This window comes from Narcine bancroftii, chromosome 1 (genome assembly GCF_036971445.1).
Source record: "Narcine bancroftii isolate sNarBan1 chromosome 1, sNarBan1.hap1, whole genome shotgun sequence".
Taxonomy (NCBI): domain Eukaryota; kingdom Metazoa; phylum Chordata; class Chondrichthyes; order Torpediniformes; family Narcinidae; genus Narcine; species Narcine bancroftii.
In genome coordinates this window covers 167,109,331-167,127,786 of record NC_091469.1, presented here as the reverse complement: position 1 = coordinate 167,127,786, position 18,456 = coordinate 167,109,331, and the positions used below count along the sequence as shown (strand labels likewise).

At 41.9% G+C, this 18,456-nt stretch overlaps 1 protein-coding gene across 5 annotated transcripts in view; it reads left to right on the top strand.

Moving 5' to 3' along the window:
• The window catches only part of LOC138735993 (zinc finger protein 16-like), a 116,830-nt gene extending 98,728 nt beyond the window's left edge, over positions 1-18,102 (top strand). For 4 of the 5 annotated variants that reach the window (XM_069884751.1, XM_069884780.1, XM_069884770.1 and 1 more), the window contains exon 2: positions 11,803-18,102. In XM_069884751.1, coding sequence (XP_069740852.1) covers positions 11,995-13,260 — 1,266 coding nt within the window. In that variant the 5' untranslated portion in view covers positions 11,803-11,994 and the 3' untranslated portion in view covers positions 13,261-18,102. Of the gene's footprint in view, positions 1-5,329; positions 5,898-11,802 lie in introns of those variants that run through there. The other variant, XM_069884742.1, reaches the window with a different exon arrangement.
• The last annotated feature ends 354 nt before the right edge of the window (positions 18,103-18,456 follow it).

Sequence of the window (18,456 nt, the reverse complement as noted above, 5' to 3'; positions counted from 1 at the left end):
TACGTATAAATATCTGGTCAGGCAGGAATTGATGAGGGGCACCCAGCATGGGTTTGTGAAGGGAAAGTCATGTTTGACAAACCTTGTTGAGTTTGGAGTGGGAAGGAGGGAGGGGGTAAAAAGGGGAGAAAATGACACTGTATTCAAGAGGAAAATGTTTGTGTGTATTTTGGTTAATATAGTTCATGGTGAGAAAAATTAAAAATTAAATAAAAAAGGCATATGGTATGCTGGTCTTCATAAATCATAGCATAGAGTATAGGAGCTGGGAAGTGATGCTGCGGCTGTTTAAGGCATTGGTGAGGCCAGGTTTAGAGTATTGTGTTCAGTTCTGGTCTTCAAATTATAGGAAGGATATAGAATAGGGGGAGAGGGTGCAGAGAAGGTTTACAAGGATGTTGCCTGGCTTACAGAATCTAGAGTACAGAGAAAGATTAGGAGACTGGGACTTTATTCATTGGAACGTAGACAATTGAGAGGGAATTTGGTAGAGATATTTAAAATTATGAAGGGAATAGATAGACTAGATGTGTGTAGACTCTTTCCCCTGAGGGCAGAGGAGGTTGGAACAAGAGGGCATAAGTTGAGGGTAAGGGTGCAAAACTTTAGGAGAAATGTTAGAGGATGCTTCTTCACTCAGAGAGTGGTGGCAGAATGGAATGATCTTCCAGAAGGGATAGATGCAGCAGGGTCCTTTCTGTCATTTAAGAGAAGTTTGGATGTGTATATAGATATGAGGGGGTTGGAGGGTTATGGGTGGAGAGTGGGAGGGGGGAACTAGTGGAGTTGTTCAAGTGAACCGGCGCGGACTCGAAGTGCCGATATGGCCTGTTTTCGTGCTGTAAACTGTTATATGGTTATATATGGATTGATTTTAAGATGAAGGAGGTTGTGCTGTAACTATAGAAAGTACTGATGACAGCTATAGAAAGTTCTGATGAGGTCGCATCTGGAGAACTGCGTACAATTCTGGTCTCCTTACTTGAGGAAGGATGTCCTAGCTTTGGAGGGGGTGCAGAGGAGGTTCACCACATTGGCTCACACTCTCCTCCCTTCATCCTTGGAATCAACGAGGAGAGAGTGAATAGTTTGGGTCTATACTTGCTGAAATGTAGATGAGAGGGGATCTTATAGAAACATAAAATGATGAAATTAAGAATGGGGTAGATAAGTTGTTTCGATTAGTTGTTGGAGGGGGGGGATGAGGGGAGAGACATGGCCTGAAGATTGATGGCACCAGATTTAGTATGGAGATGAGGATGAAATGTATTTCCCAGAGGCTGATGAACCTGTGGAGTTTGCTGCCCATTGAAGCAGTGAAGGTGAATTCAAGGTTGAATAGACTTAAGGATATAATCAGAGTGGAGAGAGTGCAGAGAAAGTTTACCAGAATGTTGCCTGGGTTTAAGCATCTGGAGTATGGGGAGAGATTGGACAGATTGGGTCTTTATTCTTTGGAGCGTAGAAGGTTGAGAGGGGATTTGATAGAAGTATTTAAGATTATGAAAGGGATAGACAGAATGGATGTGGATAGACTATTTCCGTTAAGAGGAGGAAAGATTAAAACAAGAGGACATGAGTTAAGAATTAAGGGGCAGAGGTTTAGAGGTAACATGAGGGGGAACTTCTTTACTCAGAGAGTAGCTGTGTGGAATCATTTTCCGGGAGAAATAGTGGCGGCGGAGTCAATTGTATTATTTAAGAAAAGGTTGGACAGGTATATGAATGAGAAGAAGATGGAGGGTTATGGGCATTGTGCAGGGAGGTGGGACTAGAAAGGGGTGTTTGGTTCGGTGCCGTCTAGAGGGGCCTAATGGCCTGTTTCCGTGCTGTAATTGTTATGTTATGTTACATAGTAAAGGAAATAAGAGATGTGGGGAAAAGGTAGGTAGGTGGAGATCAGCCATGACTACATTGGCTGGCGGATCAGTCTCAATGGGCCGAATGGCCTACTCCTGCTCCTATTTCTTATGACACTATGTTTTATCTAATACTTTATTTATAATTTTTTTAACCACAATATAATTACATTACAATGGTAAACTATTTCAAAAAAATTATATGTGGTTTATATCCTCACATCCCCCTCAACCCACCCTCCCACCTTTCCAACTCCCCACCCCTAAAAACAAAAAAACGAAAAGAAGGAAAAAGAAAGAAAAAACTGGAGAATGCCAAGAAATAAAAAATAATTAAAGAATGAAGTCCATTGAAGTGAGGTCTTCAGAGAGTCACTCATGCGTGCAAACCAAAGTTTTGTAAATATGGGCTCCATATTTTCCAAAAACATGATATTTGTCTCACAGATAGTAAGTAATTTTCTCCAATGGTATCCAACTTTGAAGTTCTGCAAGCCATCTTTCCGTACCTAAATCTGTTTCTCACTTCCATGATATTGCTATGCATTTCCTAGAAACTGCTAAAGTAATTAACACAATGATTTTGTTAAATATTTAATTTTAATTTTGGCCTTCTAGTCTTTAATATTACTCAATAAAAGTAACATTAGGTCCTGTGGGAGTTTGACTCCCGAGATTAATTTCAAAATATTCCCTACCCCAAACCAAAATTGTCTAACTTCAGGATGTTGCCAAATTGAATGAAAAAAGTTCCAATCTCAGATCTACATCTAAAACATAAATTTGATATGGCAGGATTTAATCTATTTAATTTTTGCGGAGTCAGTTAGAACTGATGTAAAAAATTATATTGAACTAATCCGTATCTTACATTTATAAGTTTAGTTGTATTATTCTTACAGAAATCCATGCAATCCTTTTCACTTACTTGAGTATTTAAATTAATTCCCATCTTAATCTTGATTTATGAACCGCATTTTTGGGAGCCTTAGTTTGAAGCAAGTTTATTGACAGTAGTGTTACAATCAATAATTCTAATTCACTTTGATTAGGTAACATCAAAGAAGGAGCAATTTGCCAGATAAAAAAGCTTTAACTTGGTAATAACAAAATAAAGTATTGATAGGTACATTCAATTTTTACCTTATTCTTTCAAATGTAATAAATCTCCCTTCCTCAAAATAATCTTCAATCCTCTTAATACCTTACTGTCTCCAAATCCTTAAGAATTAGTTATTCATTGAAAACGGAGTATGCCTAATTTGACATAGAGGTGTTTCTCTAGATATTAAACCTTTCATAGCAATTTCATCATTAATATTGTTCCACAACTCAATCAAATATTTCAAAATAGATGATTCCCTACTCCCAAATAACAGCTTAGAATTCTATTTGTAAATAAAATCTTGGGGATATTAATTAAATTAAACAATACATTTATAAATCTCAATTGAGCTGCTGTATAATAATTCTTAAAAGAGGAAGACATAAACCCTCTAACTCATATTTCCAAGTCAATTTTTCCAAAGAGATCCTAGGTATTTTATCTTTCCATAAACATTTCTTAACTGCCATTTTTAAATCCTTAAAATATTTTGAAGGAATTGGAATTGATTGAAAAAGAAATTGAATTCTAGGAAAACATTCAATTTAACATAGTTTACTCTACCAGTTTAAAATAATAGGCAAATTATTTCACTTTTTAAAATCAGCAACAATTCCATAAAGCAAGGGTAAATAATTCAATGTTTATATATTTTTTTAAATCATTATCAATTCAATACATAAATATTTGATAACTATGTCTGACCACCTGAATTTTTTAAACCATATTACAATCTCTATAATCACCCACAGCTAAGGGCATAATCTCACTTTTTTTCCCTATTAACTTTATATCCAGAGACTTTCCCAAATTCTTTCAATCTCGTTTGTAATTATAATAAAGAATTTTCTAGGGACAATTAAATAAACCAAAATATCATCAGCTAATAAATTAATTTTATATTCTTCTTGGTTCACATTAATTCCCTTGATCTTAGAATCTTGTTTAATAAATCCAGCTAAAGATTCCATTGCTAAAATAAAGGTTAACGGAAATTTCAAGTCAATGTTCCTGACGTCTGGTTGGAGACTGTGGAGATGGAAGATAAGGTGTTGTCCCTCTAGTTTGTTGGAGGTTTCAACGATATGTGTTGAGATTGTTGTTCCGATGGGATTTTCCTTCCAGCTCCAGCTCGCCTTGTGTTTGTATAATCCCCAGTTGACCTGCTGCACCTGATCATTGGAATTTTCATCTGAACTGTATCAGATCCGCTGGGTCACTTCCCCTTTGTATTTGCTGGGCTGGCTGGTACGGACAGATCCAGTCTGACCTGGACCTTGACACCATTGAATAAAAATGGCTGCGACCAGATGATTTCGTCCTCATTCTGAGCTTCTGAAGCACCTTATGGGCAACATTATCTCCTGTCCCAACAGCATGTCACTACCTGAATGCCCTTTAAAACACCTCGACCACTGCCTGTGCCTCTGTGATGCATTATTTGGGGACCTGTGGACAACTCCCCCCCCCCCCAGTGATTTTTGTCCCCTTATTATTCCTCATCTCTACCCAGATTGATTCAACATTCTGCTCCTCAGAAACTACATCATCTCTCACGATCATCCTGATCTCATTCTGAATCAACAGTGCTACCCCACCTCCTGCATCTTCCAAATTCCCTTCTCTTCCTGGGTATTTAATTCCCAATCATCTCTAACCTGCAACCATGTTTGTGTTATGGCCACTGAATCACACCCCTTTGGGCGGATTTGTGCCAACGATTTATTCACCTTGTTGCAATTCCCTAAGCATTCAGATAAAGTGCCCTCACGCTCAGTGACCTTGAAATCAAGTTGCAATGTGGCCTTTTTAGTCTATTCCATTGATTTTTTTTTTGTCTTACACTTTGATTATCCCCATTTCTACCTTTTGATTCTATCTCTATTTTATTCCTTTCTATCATCCTGCAAATAATGCCATTCCCCTATACTTGTTGACCACTGTTCCCATAGCATTGGAAAACAATCCCCCCAGGACATTGGTCCCAGTCCTGTCCAGGTGTCCATCATCCGGACGGGCTGCTGGAACGGGCGGACACATAGGGGTGAATGAAGAGAGATGCAGTATTGGGAGGTTGGTAATGGGTCCCCCAAGTTTGAGTATTGTGTGTGTTTTTAGGAGGGGGTATTGGAGGGGGTCAGGTGCTGCTGGGCCTTTTTGAAGGGGAAGGCTGTTTGTGTTTCCATGGGCTGGGGAGGATAGTGTCTGAATGTGGCTGGAAGTAAAATCTGTTAAATGCTGTGCAGCCCCCTGGCAAATAGGCTAAGAATAGGTTTACTGTAATCATGGGGAAGGGCTTCAGCTGAAATGCCGACTGTTTACTTCCTATAGAAGCTGCGTGACCTTCTGAGTTTCTCCTGCACTTGTGTCCTGTGTTAGGTCCCAGCATCTGCCACCCTCATCACCTGAAAATCCAGAGGTTGCAGCGTCAAGTTTCAAACTGGATCAGTTGCAAACACCAAAGGGAACTTGCACAGCAAAGTCTTGTCCAGCAGTGAACGACGCTGATGTCTCCAGGCTGGATGATCTCATCACTAAAGCCCAGCTGTGGAAGTCAGCCTGCACTGTGTAATAGAATGAACAGCTTAGTCAGCATTGTTACAGCTAGAAATACAAAGGGCATGATGTCACAAGGATGATATCCAAATAATTACGGGGAATTTTAACATGACAGGGGATTGGGAAGAACAGGAAATTACTGGATCCCAGGAGAGGGTTTGTAGAAAGCTTAAGAGATGGCTTTTTTGAACAGCTTGTTGGGGATCCACCGTTCTCGATTGGGTGATGTGCACTGAAAAGGAAAAAATGTTATTGGACGCATCAATTTTTCAGTGGCATAAAGGAAATTACAGTGGTACGAGGAAAGAACTGGCTCAAGTCGACTGGAAAAGCAAACTAGTCGGAGGAACAGAGCATGATTGGAAGATATTTTTGTAAGTAATAAAAGTCCTGCAGGATTGACATATTCCAAGGAAAAGGAAATTAGTCAAAGGAAAGATGGAACCAATGTGGCGAACAAAAGAGGTGAAGGCCAAGATAAAAGCAAAGGGGAGGGCATAGAAGGAAGCGAACACTAGTGGGGAATCAGAGGACTGGGAATCCTTTAGAAACTTACAGAGACAAAGAAATTCCAAAGGAAAGGAAAGATGAGTTATAAAAGGAGATTGGCAAACGATATAAAAAAATTAAGATTTTTTTAATATATAAAGAATAAAAGAGAGAAATGTGTTGACATAGGACTGATAGAAAACGATGCTGGAGAAATTATAATGGGTTATAAAGAGATGGGAGAAGAACTAAATCAATATTTTACAATAGTATTCACTGTGGAAGATATTAGTAATCTCCCTGACAGACAGAGGCTTCAGGGAGTATAGTTGAATACAGTTAAGATTACTAGAGAAATTGTGCTAGGTATACTGAATGGATTAAAGATATATAAATCTCCCGGACCGGATGAGGTACACCTGCAGGTTTTGAAAGAGGTGGCTTTGGAAATTGTAGATCCATTGGTGACCATCTTCTAGAAATCAATGGTCTTGGGCGTGGTTCCAGGGGATTGATAGGTTGCAAATGTGGTTCCACTGTTTAAGGAAGCTGGGAAGTAACTATAGGCCTATTCGTCTGACGTCAGTGGCTGGGAAGATATTAGAGTCGATCCTCAGGGATGATGTTATGAAATACCTGGAGATGCATGACAGGGTAGATCCTAGTCAACATGGTTTTTTAAAGGGTCGATCCTGCCTGACCAACCATTTAGAGTTTTTTGAAGAAATCTCAGGTAGGATCGACAAAGGGGAGGCAGTGGATGTTGTATATTTGGATTTGCAAAAGGCTTTCGATAAGGTGCCGCATGTTAGGTTGATACATAAGATGAGGGCCCATGGAATTACTGGGATGATATTAGACTGGATATAAAATTGGCTGATAGGCAGAAAGCAAAGGGATCCCATTCAAGATGGCTGCCTGTGACAAGCGGTGTTCCGCAGGGGTCCATCTTGGGGTCACTGCTGTTTACAATTTATATTAACGATTTGGATTGTGGAATGAATGGTTTTGTGGCCAAATTTGCGGATGACACCAAGGTAGGTGGCAGAGCAGGAAGTGTTGAAGAAACCGTAAAGTTGCAGAAGGTTATAGACAGGTTGGGAGACTGGGCAAAAATATGGCAGATGAGATACAATGTTGAGAAGTGTTCAGTTCTACAGTTTGACAGTGGAACTAAACAGGCAGAGAACTATTTGGATGGGGAGAAAATTCAATCCTCAGAGGTGCAAAGGGACCTGGGTGACCTCCTGCAGGGAAATTTCAAAGTTAATGCCCAGGTGAGATTGGTAATGAAGAAGGCGAATGCTATGCTGGCATTCATTTCAAGACGAATAGTGTATAAGGGTAGAGAGGGGTTGATGAGGTTCTATGGGGCACTGCTGAGACCCCATTTGGAGAACTATGTACAGTTTTGGGCCCCCTTTCTTAGAAAGGATGTGATGTTGTTGGAGAGGGTGCAGAGGAGATTTACTAGGATGATTCCTGCAACCAAAGGAGCATTTGGCAGCTCTTGGGTTGTATTTGTTTGAGCTTAGGAGAATGAGGGGGAATCTCATAGAGACATTCTGAATTTTGAAAGGCTTTGACAGAGTGGATGTCGATAAGATGTTTCCCTTGATGGGTGAATTGAGGACGAGGGGTCTCAGTCTTAAAATTAAAAGTTGTCCAATTAAAACAGAGGAAGAGGAACTTCTTTAGTCAGAGGGTTATGGATCTATGGAACTCACTGCCTCGTACAGCAGTGGAGGCCAGATCACTGGGAGTATTTAAACAGGAAATGGATATGTATCTCATTAGTCAGGGTATCAAGGGATATGAGGAAAAGGCTGAAAAATGGAACTAGGTGTGAGCAAAGTTCAGCTTAGTGTAGAGTCATGGCACAGACTTGATGGGCCTAGTGGCCTGCTTGTTCCTTTATCTTGTGATCTTGCTAATGTGAGGAGTGTTACCAACTAACAACCCTTTTCATTTTGTTTGGGTCTAAAGGACTTTGTTAACACTAACACAGGAACAGCAAAATGAAAAATTCACCAATGGTAAATTCAAAATAATGGTTTTTATTAAACTATTAAAATCACAACATTTCTTACCTATCTCTAAACTTAATTCTAAATTTAACCCCACAATGTGTAAATGTAAATGTGTGTGTGTAATTGAAGTCCCACTCTGAAAAGTCAATTTTAAAACTTCAGCATCATTTTAGTCTTGCTTGAAGGTCTTAAATTCTTAGATCAGAAATAATTATGAAGTGCTTTTAAATATAATATCTTCAAGCCTCTTTAAATTCACAATTTTTGTTGATGAGTTGTCCTAGAGTCTACAAGTAGCTCATTTCCTCCCTGTTGTCTATACCACATATATTGACCCTCCATTTCTAAACCAGTCTCCAATATCCCTTGAAAACCAAGGTTTCCCACATCTGTTAACTTTGTACTTATTCTTGATAGGAACATCCAATATCTCCTCTCTTAATATTCATTCTTGAGGCCTTCCCCTCTGGTGGATGCATCCTTGCCAGAAAGTAACATCCCAACGGACTCTTCCGAGATCTTTCCTCATTTCCACAAAATGGGCCTTTCTCCAATTCAGAACCTCAACTCGAGGACTAGACCTATCCTTCTCTATAATTAACATGAAAGTAATGATATTATGGTCACTGGACCCAAAATGTTCACCCACAAACTTCTGCCCCCTGACCTGCCTGGTTCCCTAAAAGACGATCGAGTATTGCATCTTCTCTCATTGGTCCCTCTACATATTGATGTAGAAAACTTTCCTGTACTCATTTGACAAACTCCAATCCATCCAGTCCTTTTACCGTATGAGAACCCCAGTCTATGTGTGGAAAGTTAAAATCTCCTACTATCACAGCGTTGCCACTGGCCCCCCCCTCTCAGCGCTGCCACTGGCCCCCCCCACTCAGCGCTGCCACTGGCCCCCCCCCACTCAGTGCTGCCATTGCCCCCCCCCCCCACCACTGCCACCGGCCCCCCCTCTCAACACTGCTACTGGCCTCCCTCTCAGCGCTGCCACTAATAACCCTTTCTCCCCCTCCCCCTGTGTCATTGTATTACGGGTGCTCGGGATGTGGCCTGGGGGCCAAGGGGGCAGCAGCTTGAAGAAATTTGGGAACCATTGTTGTAAACAATACTTAATCCCATAGCAGTGTCAACATATACTTTGAAATATTGCAGAGCAAATCCAGTTTAAAGCATTGATGAGGCCAGGTTTGAAGTATTGTGTTCAGTTCTGGTCTCCAAATTATAGGAAGGATATAGATAAGGTGTAGAGGGTGTAGAGAAGGTTTACAAGGATGTTGCCTGGCTTACAGCATCTAGAGTACAGAGGAAGATTGAAGAGGTTAGGACTTATTCATTGGAATGTGGACAGTTGAGAGGGGATTTGATAGAGGTGTTTAAAATTATAAAGGGAATAGATAGACTAGATGCAAGTAGACTCTTCCCCCTGAGAGCAGGGGAGGTTGAAACAAGAGGACACAAGTTGAGCATAAGGGGGCAACATTTTAAGAGAAACATTAGAGGATGTTTCTTCACTCAGAGAGTGGTGGCTGAATGGAATAATCTTCCGGAGGAAATAATTGAGGCAGAGTCAATTCTTTCATTTAAGAGGAGGCTGGATATATACATGGATAGGAGGGGACTGGAGGATTATGGGTGGAGAATAGGTGGGGGGATCTCGCGGAGTTGTTTGAGTGAACCGGCGTGGACATGTAGGGCCAAGATGGCCTGTTTCTATTGCCATAAACTGTTACATGGTTATAGGATATAATGATTATCTGCCAAAAGCTGAAATACTCTTTTAATGTTGATTGAATTTCTTAGATACATGTTCAATATCATTGCAGTAAAACCCTTTTGTTTTCAAAATCAGGTTCCTGACACATGGCTGACAAATAAACTTCTCCAAAATATTAGTCTGGAAAGAGCAATGTCAGCAAAGTTTTTACAGAACTTCAAAAATTTCCAACTATTCCTTAAAATCTCCCAGCAATTTTCTTACCTGTGGGTAGAGGAATTCAGAAATTGTCTGAATTTTAACCTGAATATGTCCGGTTTTCCTTGGCCAACAACATAACCAAGATAACTCACTTGAGCGTGGAAACAATCACTTTTAGTTAAATTAACATTAAAATTGGCTTTCAAAAATCCAGAATCTTCTGGCTAACACCAAGATACTCAAAACATGGCAATTCCATTTCTCGTCTCCCATCAGTGTTTTAACTATGTAGTTGGCTTTATCTACCTTCGATATTATCTCATTGTGCCAAGAAAATCTTGCTCTAAGATGATTAGACATTGTTGAGAACCGAATGAAGACTTTCTGCACTGGGTTCAAACTTCTCTGTCTTGTTTTTCTATCATTTCAAACTTCCATCTTATCTTCATAAGATCACAAGAAAAAGGAACGAAAGCTGGCCATTTGGCCCAACGAGTCTGCTCCGTGAAACCTCCCTGAGCTAAACTGTTCTCGCATCTAGTTCCAAGTTCCAGCCTTGTCCCCATATCCCACGATAACCTGACTAATTAAATCCCTATCAATTTCTCTTTTAAATTCCCTGAAAGATCCTGCTTCCACAGCTGTATGTGGCAACAAATTCCACAAATCTACGACCCTCTGGGTAAAGAAATTTCTCTTCATCTCTGTTGTAAATTGGGACTTTTTAATTCTAAGACTGTTGTTACAAGCCCAAAGGATCCCAAAATCCAGCAGCAATAGATATTCACCACGACAAATGGTTACTTAAACAAAAGTTGTTTTTAATGATCTTGTCCCCCTTGTCCTGAAATCACCCAACAGGGGAAACATCTTACTTACATCCACTCTGTCCAATCCATTCATTATTCGAAATGTTTCTAGGAGATCCCATCTCATTCTTCTATATTCTAATGAATAGAGTCCAAGAACTGCCAAGCATTCCTCATATGTTATCATTCTCAATCCTGGAATCATTCTGGTAAACCTTCTCTGTACCCTCTCCAACCTTGCTATAATCTTTCTAAGATATGGGGCCCAAAACTGCACACAATATCCAAATGAGGTTTCACCAGTGCCCCATAGAGTCTCATCAACACCTCTTTACTCATACACAATCCCCTTCAAAACGAAAACCAACATAGCATTCACCTTCTTTGCCGCCGATCCAACCTGGCGATCAACGTTCAGGTTATCCTGACCCCAAATCCCTTTGTACTTCTAAGGTTTGAATTTTCTCCCCATCCAAACCTTGAACCACTTTTAGATTCTCTTCAGCTATCTTACAGATGTTTTGTAAACCATCTTTGAACTTTGAAACATAATCCAACAAATTCAACTGCACATCCTCATTAACCCACTGTTCTTTTATCAACATTAAAGATCCTCTAATTCCCTTACTGCAGACAAAAGTTAAATGAACACCTTCATCCCAATTCTTTTCATTTTCACAACAATAAATCCTCATCATACTTTTTAAAGTTGAATGGAGCCTCTCTAAATTTCCCAGAGATTCTGAGTGATGTGCAGATGATGCAATTGTTTAGCTCTTAATTTATAAACTAACTGTTGAAATACACTGATATAAAGTTACTTCCCTGATCTGACTGTATTTCTTTAGGAAGACCAGACAAAATGAAGATTTTTTCTCAAGCCCCAGACACAGTTTTGCTTTAATGTTCCTGAGTGGTTTTGCTTCTATAAATCTTACTAACCATGCGCCCAGGGTGCGTTGTCCTGGAACATTGGCTGCAGAGAATGCCTGGCTCCCTCTAACTCGCCATCTTCTCTTCACAGGGTTAAGAAAGTGGCGTGTTTCCTGATGGGAAGCTTCAGACAACACCACATTGTGGTCTGACCCTCTGACTGGATTCCTCTGGACCGTAGTATCAGCCAGATTTCTCAGTGGATGAGAATCACAGAGATCACGGCACGGAGAATCCCAACACCCGCTGAGTGTGTGAACTAGACTTCAGCCGACTGGCCGACATGGAGGGTCAGATGACCAGTGATATGGCAGATAAAACTCTCCAGAGTGAAGCTTGTGGTGAGGAGGGGCTTCCTGTGGACGCATTGGAATCACATCCCTGTGCTCCCCCTGGGGACCCACCGTTCCCCTGTTCTGAGTGTGGGGAGGGATTCGCCAGCTCGGACACATTGCTGCAACACCAGTGTGTCCCCACTAGGGGGAGCCCAATCCCCTGCTCTGACTGTGGGAAGTGCTTTCAAACCTCCAAGGACATGGAGGGGCACGAGTGTGTTCCCCCTGGGGAGGGTCAGTTCACCTGCCATGTGTGCGGGAAAGGGTTCTCTCAATCCTCCGACCTGCTACAACACCAGAGAGTTCACACTGGGGAGAAACCGTTCACTTGCTCTCTATGTGCGAAGCATTTCTCTCATTCCTCCAGCCTACGGATCCACCAGAGGGTTCACACTGGGGAGAAGCCATTCACCTGCTCCCTGTGCGGGAAGAGGTTCTCTCAGTCCTCCAACTTGCAGTGCCATCAGAGAATTCACACCGGGGAGAAACCATTCACCTGCTCCCTGTGTGGGAAGGGGTTCACTCTGTCCTCAGCCCTGCTGAAGCACCAGATAGTTCACACCAGAGAGAGACCATTCACTTGCTCCCTCTGCGGGAAGGGGTTCTCTCAGTCCGAGTCCCTGATGAGGCACCAGAGTGTTCACACCGGGGAGAAACCATTCACCTGCTCTCTGTGTGGGAAGGGGTTCTCTCTGTCCTCTGCCCTGCTACAACACCAGACAGTTCACACAGGGGAGAAACCGTTCACCTGCTCCGTGTGTGGGAAGGAGTTCTCTCGGTCCCAATACCTGATGAGGCACCAGTGGATTCACACCGGGGAGAAACCATTCATCTGCTCTCTGTGTGGGAAGGGGTTCTCTCTGTCAAATGCCCTGATGAAGCACCAGTGGATTCACACTGGGGAGAGACCATTCACCTGCAGCACGTGTGGAAAGACATTTACCCATTCGTCTTCTCTATGGGCCCACCGGAGATTTCACTCTGGGGAGAAACCATTCACTTGCAGCATGTGTGGAAAGAGATTCGCCCAATCCTCCTATCTGCGGGACCATCGGAGAATTCACAATGGGGAGAGACCGTTCACCTGCTCCCTGTGTGGGAAGGAGTTCTCTCAGTCCTCCAACTTGCAGAGACACCAGCGGGTTCACACTGGGAGACAGAATGTTGATCATGGACAGTCGGCATCTTTTCTCTCCAGTAAGAGCGTCACGTGATAAAGGGTGTGTTTAACATTGGGGTGGGGGGAAGGTTAAGGGAGATGTTCAGGCCAAATATTTTACCCAGAGACCGATGAGCATCTGGAATGGACTGCCAGATGTAGGTGGTTCTTGACAGACCCAAGAATATGGAGGGAGGTGGATCATGTGCGGGCAGCAGTTTAGTGTAACTTGGGCCTCCTGTACAGTACAGACACGTGGGCCGAAGGGTCAATGTTTCAGAGGCCACAGGTTGAAGGATTGTTGTGTTGATGGGGATTTTCCCTGTAGCCTGAGCTCCTCCCAGTCTCACTCTCCCCATCCATTATTTGGGCTTCTGCCCTCTTTCGCTACTATTCCGAGTGTGGGAATCCTGCCGTCTATCGCCTTCCACGGATGCTGCCTGACCTGCTGAGTTGCTCTAGCATTTTGTGTGTCACTCCTGAGGTGACTATGGTGGTGACCTCTGACCCGGTGCCTGCGTGGCTGGGCTTTTGTAATGACATCATCCAGCCAGGAGACGTCGGCGTTGTTCACTGCTGGACAAGACTTCGCTGTGCAAGTTCCCTTTGGTGTTTGCAAATGATCCAGTTTGATACTCGACGCTGCAACCTCTGGATTTTCAGGGGATGAGGGTGGCATTTGCTGGGACCTAACGCAGGACACAAGTGCAGGAGAAACTCAGAAGGGCACGCAGTTTCCATAGGAAGTAAACAGTCGGCGTTTCATGCCTGAGCCCTTCCCCAGGAGGGCTGGAAATGGGGCAAGTGCCCTAGTGAACAGGACGGAGAAGCAGGGGCAGCAGCACTGGGTCATTGGGCAGAGGTGGGAAGGGAGAAAGAAGCTGAGAAGTGACGGGGAGAGGGCAGAGGGTTTCTCTCTGACAGGAGAAGGCAGGGAAAGGGCAGGGGAGCTGGAAGAAAGGGGAAAGGGGACAGAGAGATGAGGGAGAGAGAGACTCGGAAAAGGGGTGAATGGAAATTGGGAATCAATGTTCATGCCGTCTGGTTGGAAACTGGAGGTGGAATATAAGGTGTTGTCCCTCCAGTTTGTGGGTGGTGTTGACAATTGTTGGAAAGAGCTGGCTAGGTACATTTAAATGATCAATTTTTAATAGTACATTGTGTGTATGGGACAGAGTTAAAATGGCAATGTGTGATTTGCACTCGGGTGATGAAAAGATTTTAGGAATGTTAGGTGTGATCCTAAGCAAGGACAGCAGGAGGGGGTCCATGGAACAGGAGCGCTATAGCAGAGACAGAGTAATTAATGTGGGGAAAAGCTGCAGCAAAAAAGCAGAAAAATAAACAATGGAGAAAGTCCAGACAAAAATGGAAAGCAATAAACTGGAGGAAAAATGCAAGTCGCAGAGGGATACTGTGGAGAAATCAGGCGCCAAATGGTTAAGAAATCTTTGGCTTGGCTTCGCGGACGAAGATTTATGGAGGGGGTAAAAAGTCCACGTCAGCTGCAGGCTCGTTTGTGGCTGACAAGTCCGATGCGGGACAGGCAGACACGATTGCAGCGGTTGCAGGGGAAAATTGGTTGGTTGGGGTTGGGTGTTGGGTTTTTCCTCCTTTGCCTTTTGTCAGTGAGGTGGGCTCTGCGGTCTTCTTCAAAGGAGGTTGCTGCCCGCCAAACTGTGAGGCGCCAAGATGCACGGTTTGAGGCGTTATCAGCCCACTGGCGAATGGTGAAAGGAGAAAGCCCCGGGGACCCGATGTCAGGCAAGGTGACCCTATTCTCACAAAATGATAAGGAATCCAAAGACCACCCCCATACGTACCCTCACCAAACCTGTGTCTCATTAGTTAAGGCATGTTTGTTTAAGACCAATTTAAACTGGCCAGACAATACCAAAGAACAAATAATGTGCATCAAATAAATAGAATTAGAGAGTGGAAAGAGGAGGCCCAGAAGAAGTGGGAGAAATGAACAAAAGAATAAGAGCTGGAGAGAGAATGCGAGCTGCAGGACAGGAAACTTTGGGATCCCAATTACAAGTCAGGCATATCGACCCTGACCTTACTTAGTAAACTTGATGATGATTGGCAGCTCCCACCCTGTCTGTGCAGTATATTTTTTATAAAAGACTGAAATTAAACTTTTGGAGTTACAGAAACTAACCCAGCAAAGTTAATTGGATGAGCAGCATTGAAATAAGGAACAGACCAGCACCAAGTACTGAATGTGAAACTGATTTAGCATTTTAGATTAAATTTGATAGTTACTTATTAAAATGGTAGCGCAAAATTACAAACAAAAAATTTATAAAAAAACATTCTCAACAGATTTAAAAAGTTCTCTAGATTTCACTCACAACTCTCTCGCCCACACCCCAACTTTAGAGAGAGATTTTTTCTGCCATCCCTTCATGACTGAATTAACCCTTTGTTCTGCTCATGTTAAGTGCCAGCTTCCAGCTTTTTAAAAACAGCATTGACCTCACATTAAATGTTCTACTTGAAATTCTTTAAAGATAAAACTTTATGGACCAAAACAAGCCAATAATTAGCAGATCTTTAAATACATGCATAAAAATATTTTAGGCATTATAAAACAAATTGATTTATCAATTACCCATTTTTCTCGTTTCTGAAACTTTCATATATTGATTCAACATGTTGGAAGGGAAACACCATTACCTGATTATCCTGTGCAACTGTTTCTTTTCCCTTTAAAATAGTCGACATTTTTTATTTCCAAGAGAGTTCCAGTGTAAGCAGCGTAACCCAGACTGAGGCTTGCACCTTTGTTAAAGAGATGTTAAAGGTAATCACTTTTCAGGAGGCAAATTCGTTTTCTCTGTGGTCATTTCAACCCCAAATAAGGAAATGAAGTGGTTCACATTGAGCTGTATATGAGTGGCATAACAGTGTTGAGAAAACCGTTTTCAAACGCCTGCTCCAGTGTAGATTTTTCCTGTTACTTTTTCTTATATTCAGATTCTTCATTTTTAAACCACCCTTGTTTTTGTTAAACACTCCAATTCTTTTTAAGATGAAGACTTTAAACTCAATGATAAGTGGTAAAGCAATCAATGCCTAATTAATGAGAGAATTAACAAGAAAAGGCTGAATATTTCCAATTCATTGAAATGCAGAACCTCAGCAACAGACCAGATACCCAGGGAGACAGAGCAAGTAGCATAATTCTACACAAATGGGGCAGTGAGAAAGTAAAGTTTAAAAAATGAAACAGTCATTCGACTTTGACTCCTAGACACAAGATGAGAATTATTTAATGTATGTTGTTAGAATACAGCAGAGATGCCGTCCAACTATGGAATAATTAGCTGAAATAGAAACAAGGTAAGATGTGGAAATGAACTGCTGTTCTTAGAACTCTACACAGAGCCTTCCATTTTTCACTTCATTCAGACTGCATTCTTTTGAAGGGGTAGGTCCTGGTGGGGAGGATGAACTAACTGCTTTACAATTAGTCAACAGACCGGATTTGCCAGACATGTAGCATGTGATTTACAGTATGGGGGCACCTCTACCGCTGAGAATCAACAATTGAAATAGAGGGGTTACTCCCTCACACCCCCATACTCAGTTATAGATTATGTTGGCTGACCAAACATGTGTTCAGTACCCACTATCTTGTTACATGATTATGTACACAGTGGAAAGGAAGGAATAATAAATATTACTGAAAAAAACCTCACTGCAGGCATGGTGGCATCCCTATTTAAGTGAAGCAGACGGGAAAAAAAACCAAGGAAATGCTTTGTGCTAATAACACAAGGTCAGTAAAGAGACACCATTGCCAGCAGGGACGGACCTCTTGCCATGAAGCCATTTTCCGTGTTGATAATTAGCCATTTTTCTTATAAAAGAATTTTAACCTGAGTTAAAATTCCTTTGTAGGGGAGAGTGTTGCAGAATGGATTAATAAAATGATGATAAAATGTGTCTTAAAAAGATATGGATTGTGGGAGTTTGATTTAGGTACACTTCACAAACAAACATCTCATTTGGAATGTAAAATCCTGTGCAGGTGGAGCCTTCATGTCTGCCATTGACTTTACAGAAACCATGAACAGTGACTGTGAAGACTTCACAACCAGGTGTTAATTGGACTGATGTTGTGGAATCGAAATGGACTATTGTCTTTAAAGGAACAGATGTCCAGGCTCAGAAACTTATTAATCTTTTATTGCTCAACTGGTGCATCCAATCCAAATTTCTGGTTGAAGTCTGCTGTTCTAAGAGAGGTCATGTGGTTTTGCAAATAGAGAGAAAAAAACATGCCATTATTTGGGGGGAGAGAGAGAGAGAGAGAGACGGTCAGTTTTACTGCAGCAGTTGGTGTTGAAGACTGCAAGTTTGCAGACCTGCTAAAAGACCCCATTCAAGTCTGGTTTTGAGTTCTGAGTTCAGCCTGTTCTAAATCTCTGTAGTCAATTACAGAAACTTTGGCTGGTTATTCTGTTTCTCCTGAAATAGGGGAAACCTGGAAAAAGAGGTTATCTCTTGGAAAAACCCACGAGGGAACAAGTTTCTTTGGCAAGAGTCTGAAGTGGCTGATTGAAGGAGATCAGTTTGTGTGTCCAACAAACAATGAATATCTCTCTCTGAAACCAACAAAGGCCTTCCTTTGTGGTAACAATTTAAAGCACCAGAGCCTGGTGAAAATCATAAATGTTAAATTCTGTGCACAGTCTGAAAATTACCTGATCTTGGTGAACTTGGAGAAGTAAAAAGTGAATGACTGGACAGTGAAACAGAACTTTCCTGAACATAAATGATACGTACACGTGCACTTAGAATTAGAAGGGGGTGAAGTTAATAGAATTAAGTTAAAGATTGATATTATTATGTTTGAAGAAAATTAAAAACATTTTTGTTCAAGTCACCATTTGTCTTCGTGAATTTCTATTGCTGCTGGTTTTTGAAGTCCTCTGGGCTCAGAACTGTCTCCTCCGTCGAGAACTCACGGAGCTGGCCTTGATGACAAAAGGAGATGGAGGAAGAACCGTGACTCAGCAGCACCAAACCCAGGACAGAATTTCCCTTGCAGCTGCTGCAGCTGGGCATGTGTGTCCTGGATGGGCCTTGTCAGCCAGCAGCGAGCCTGCAGCAAACGTGGACAGGCCCCTTCCTAAATCTTCATTTGTGAAGCCAACACCAACAAACTGGAATCAATCCATTGCTGTCCTGGGTGATCTGGATTCCTCTTAGTCTCCAAAATGTTAATTCAGATGTAATT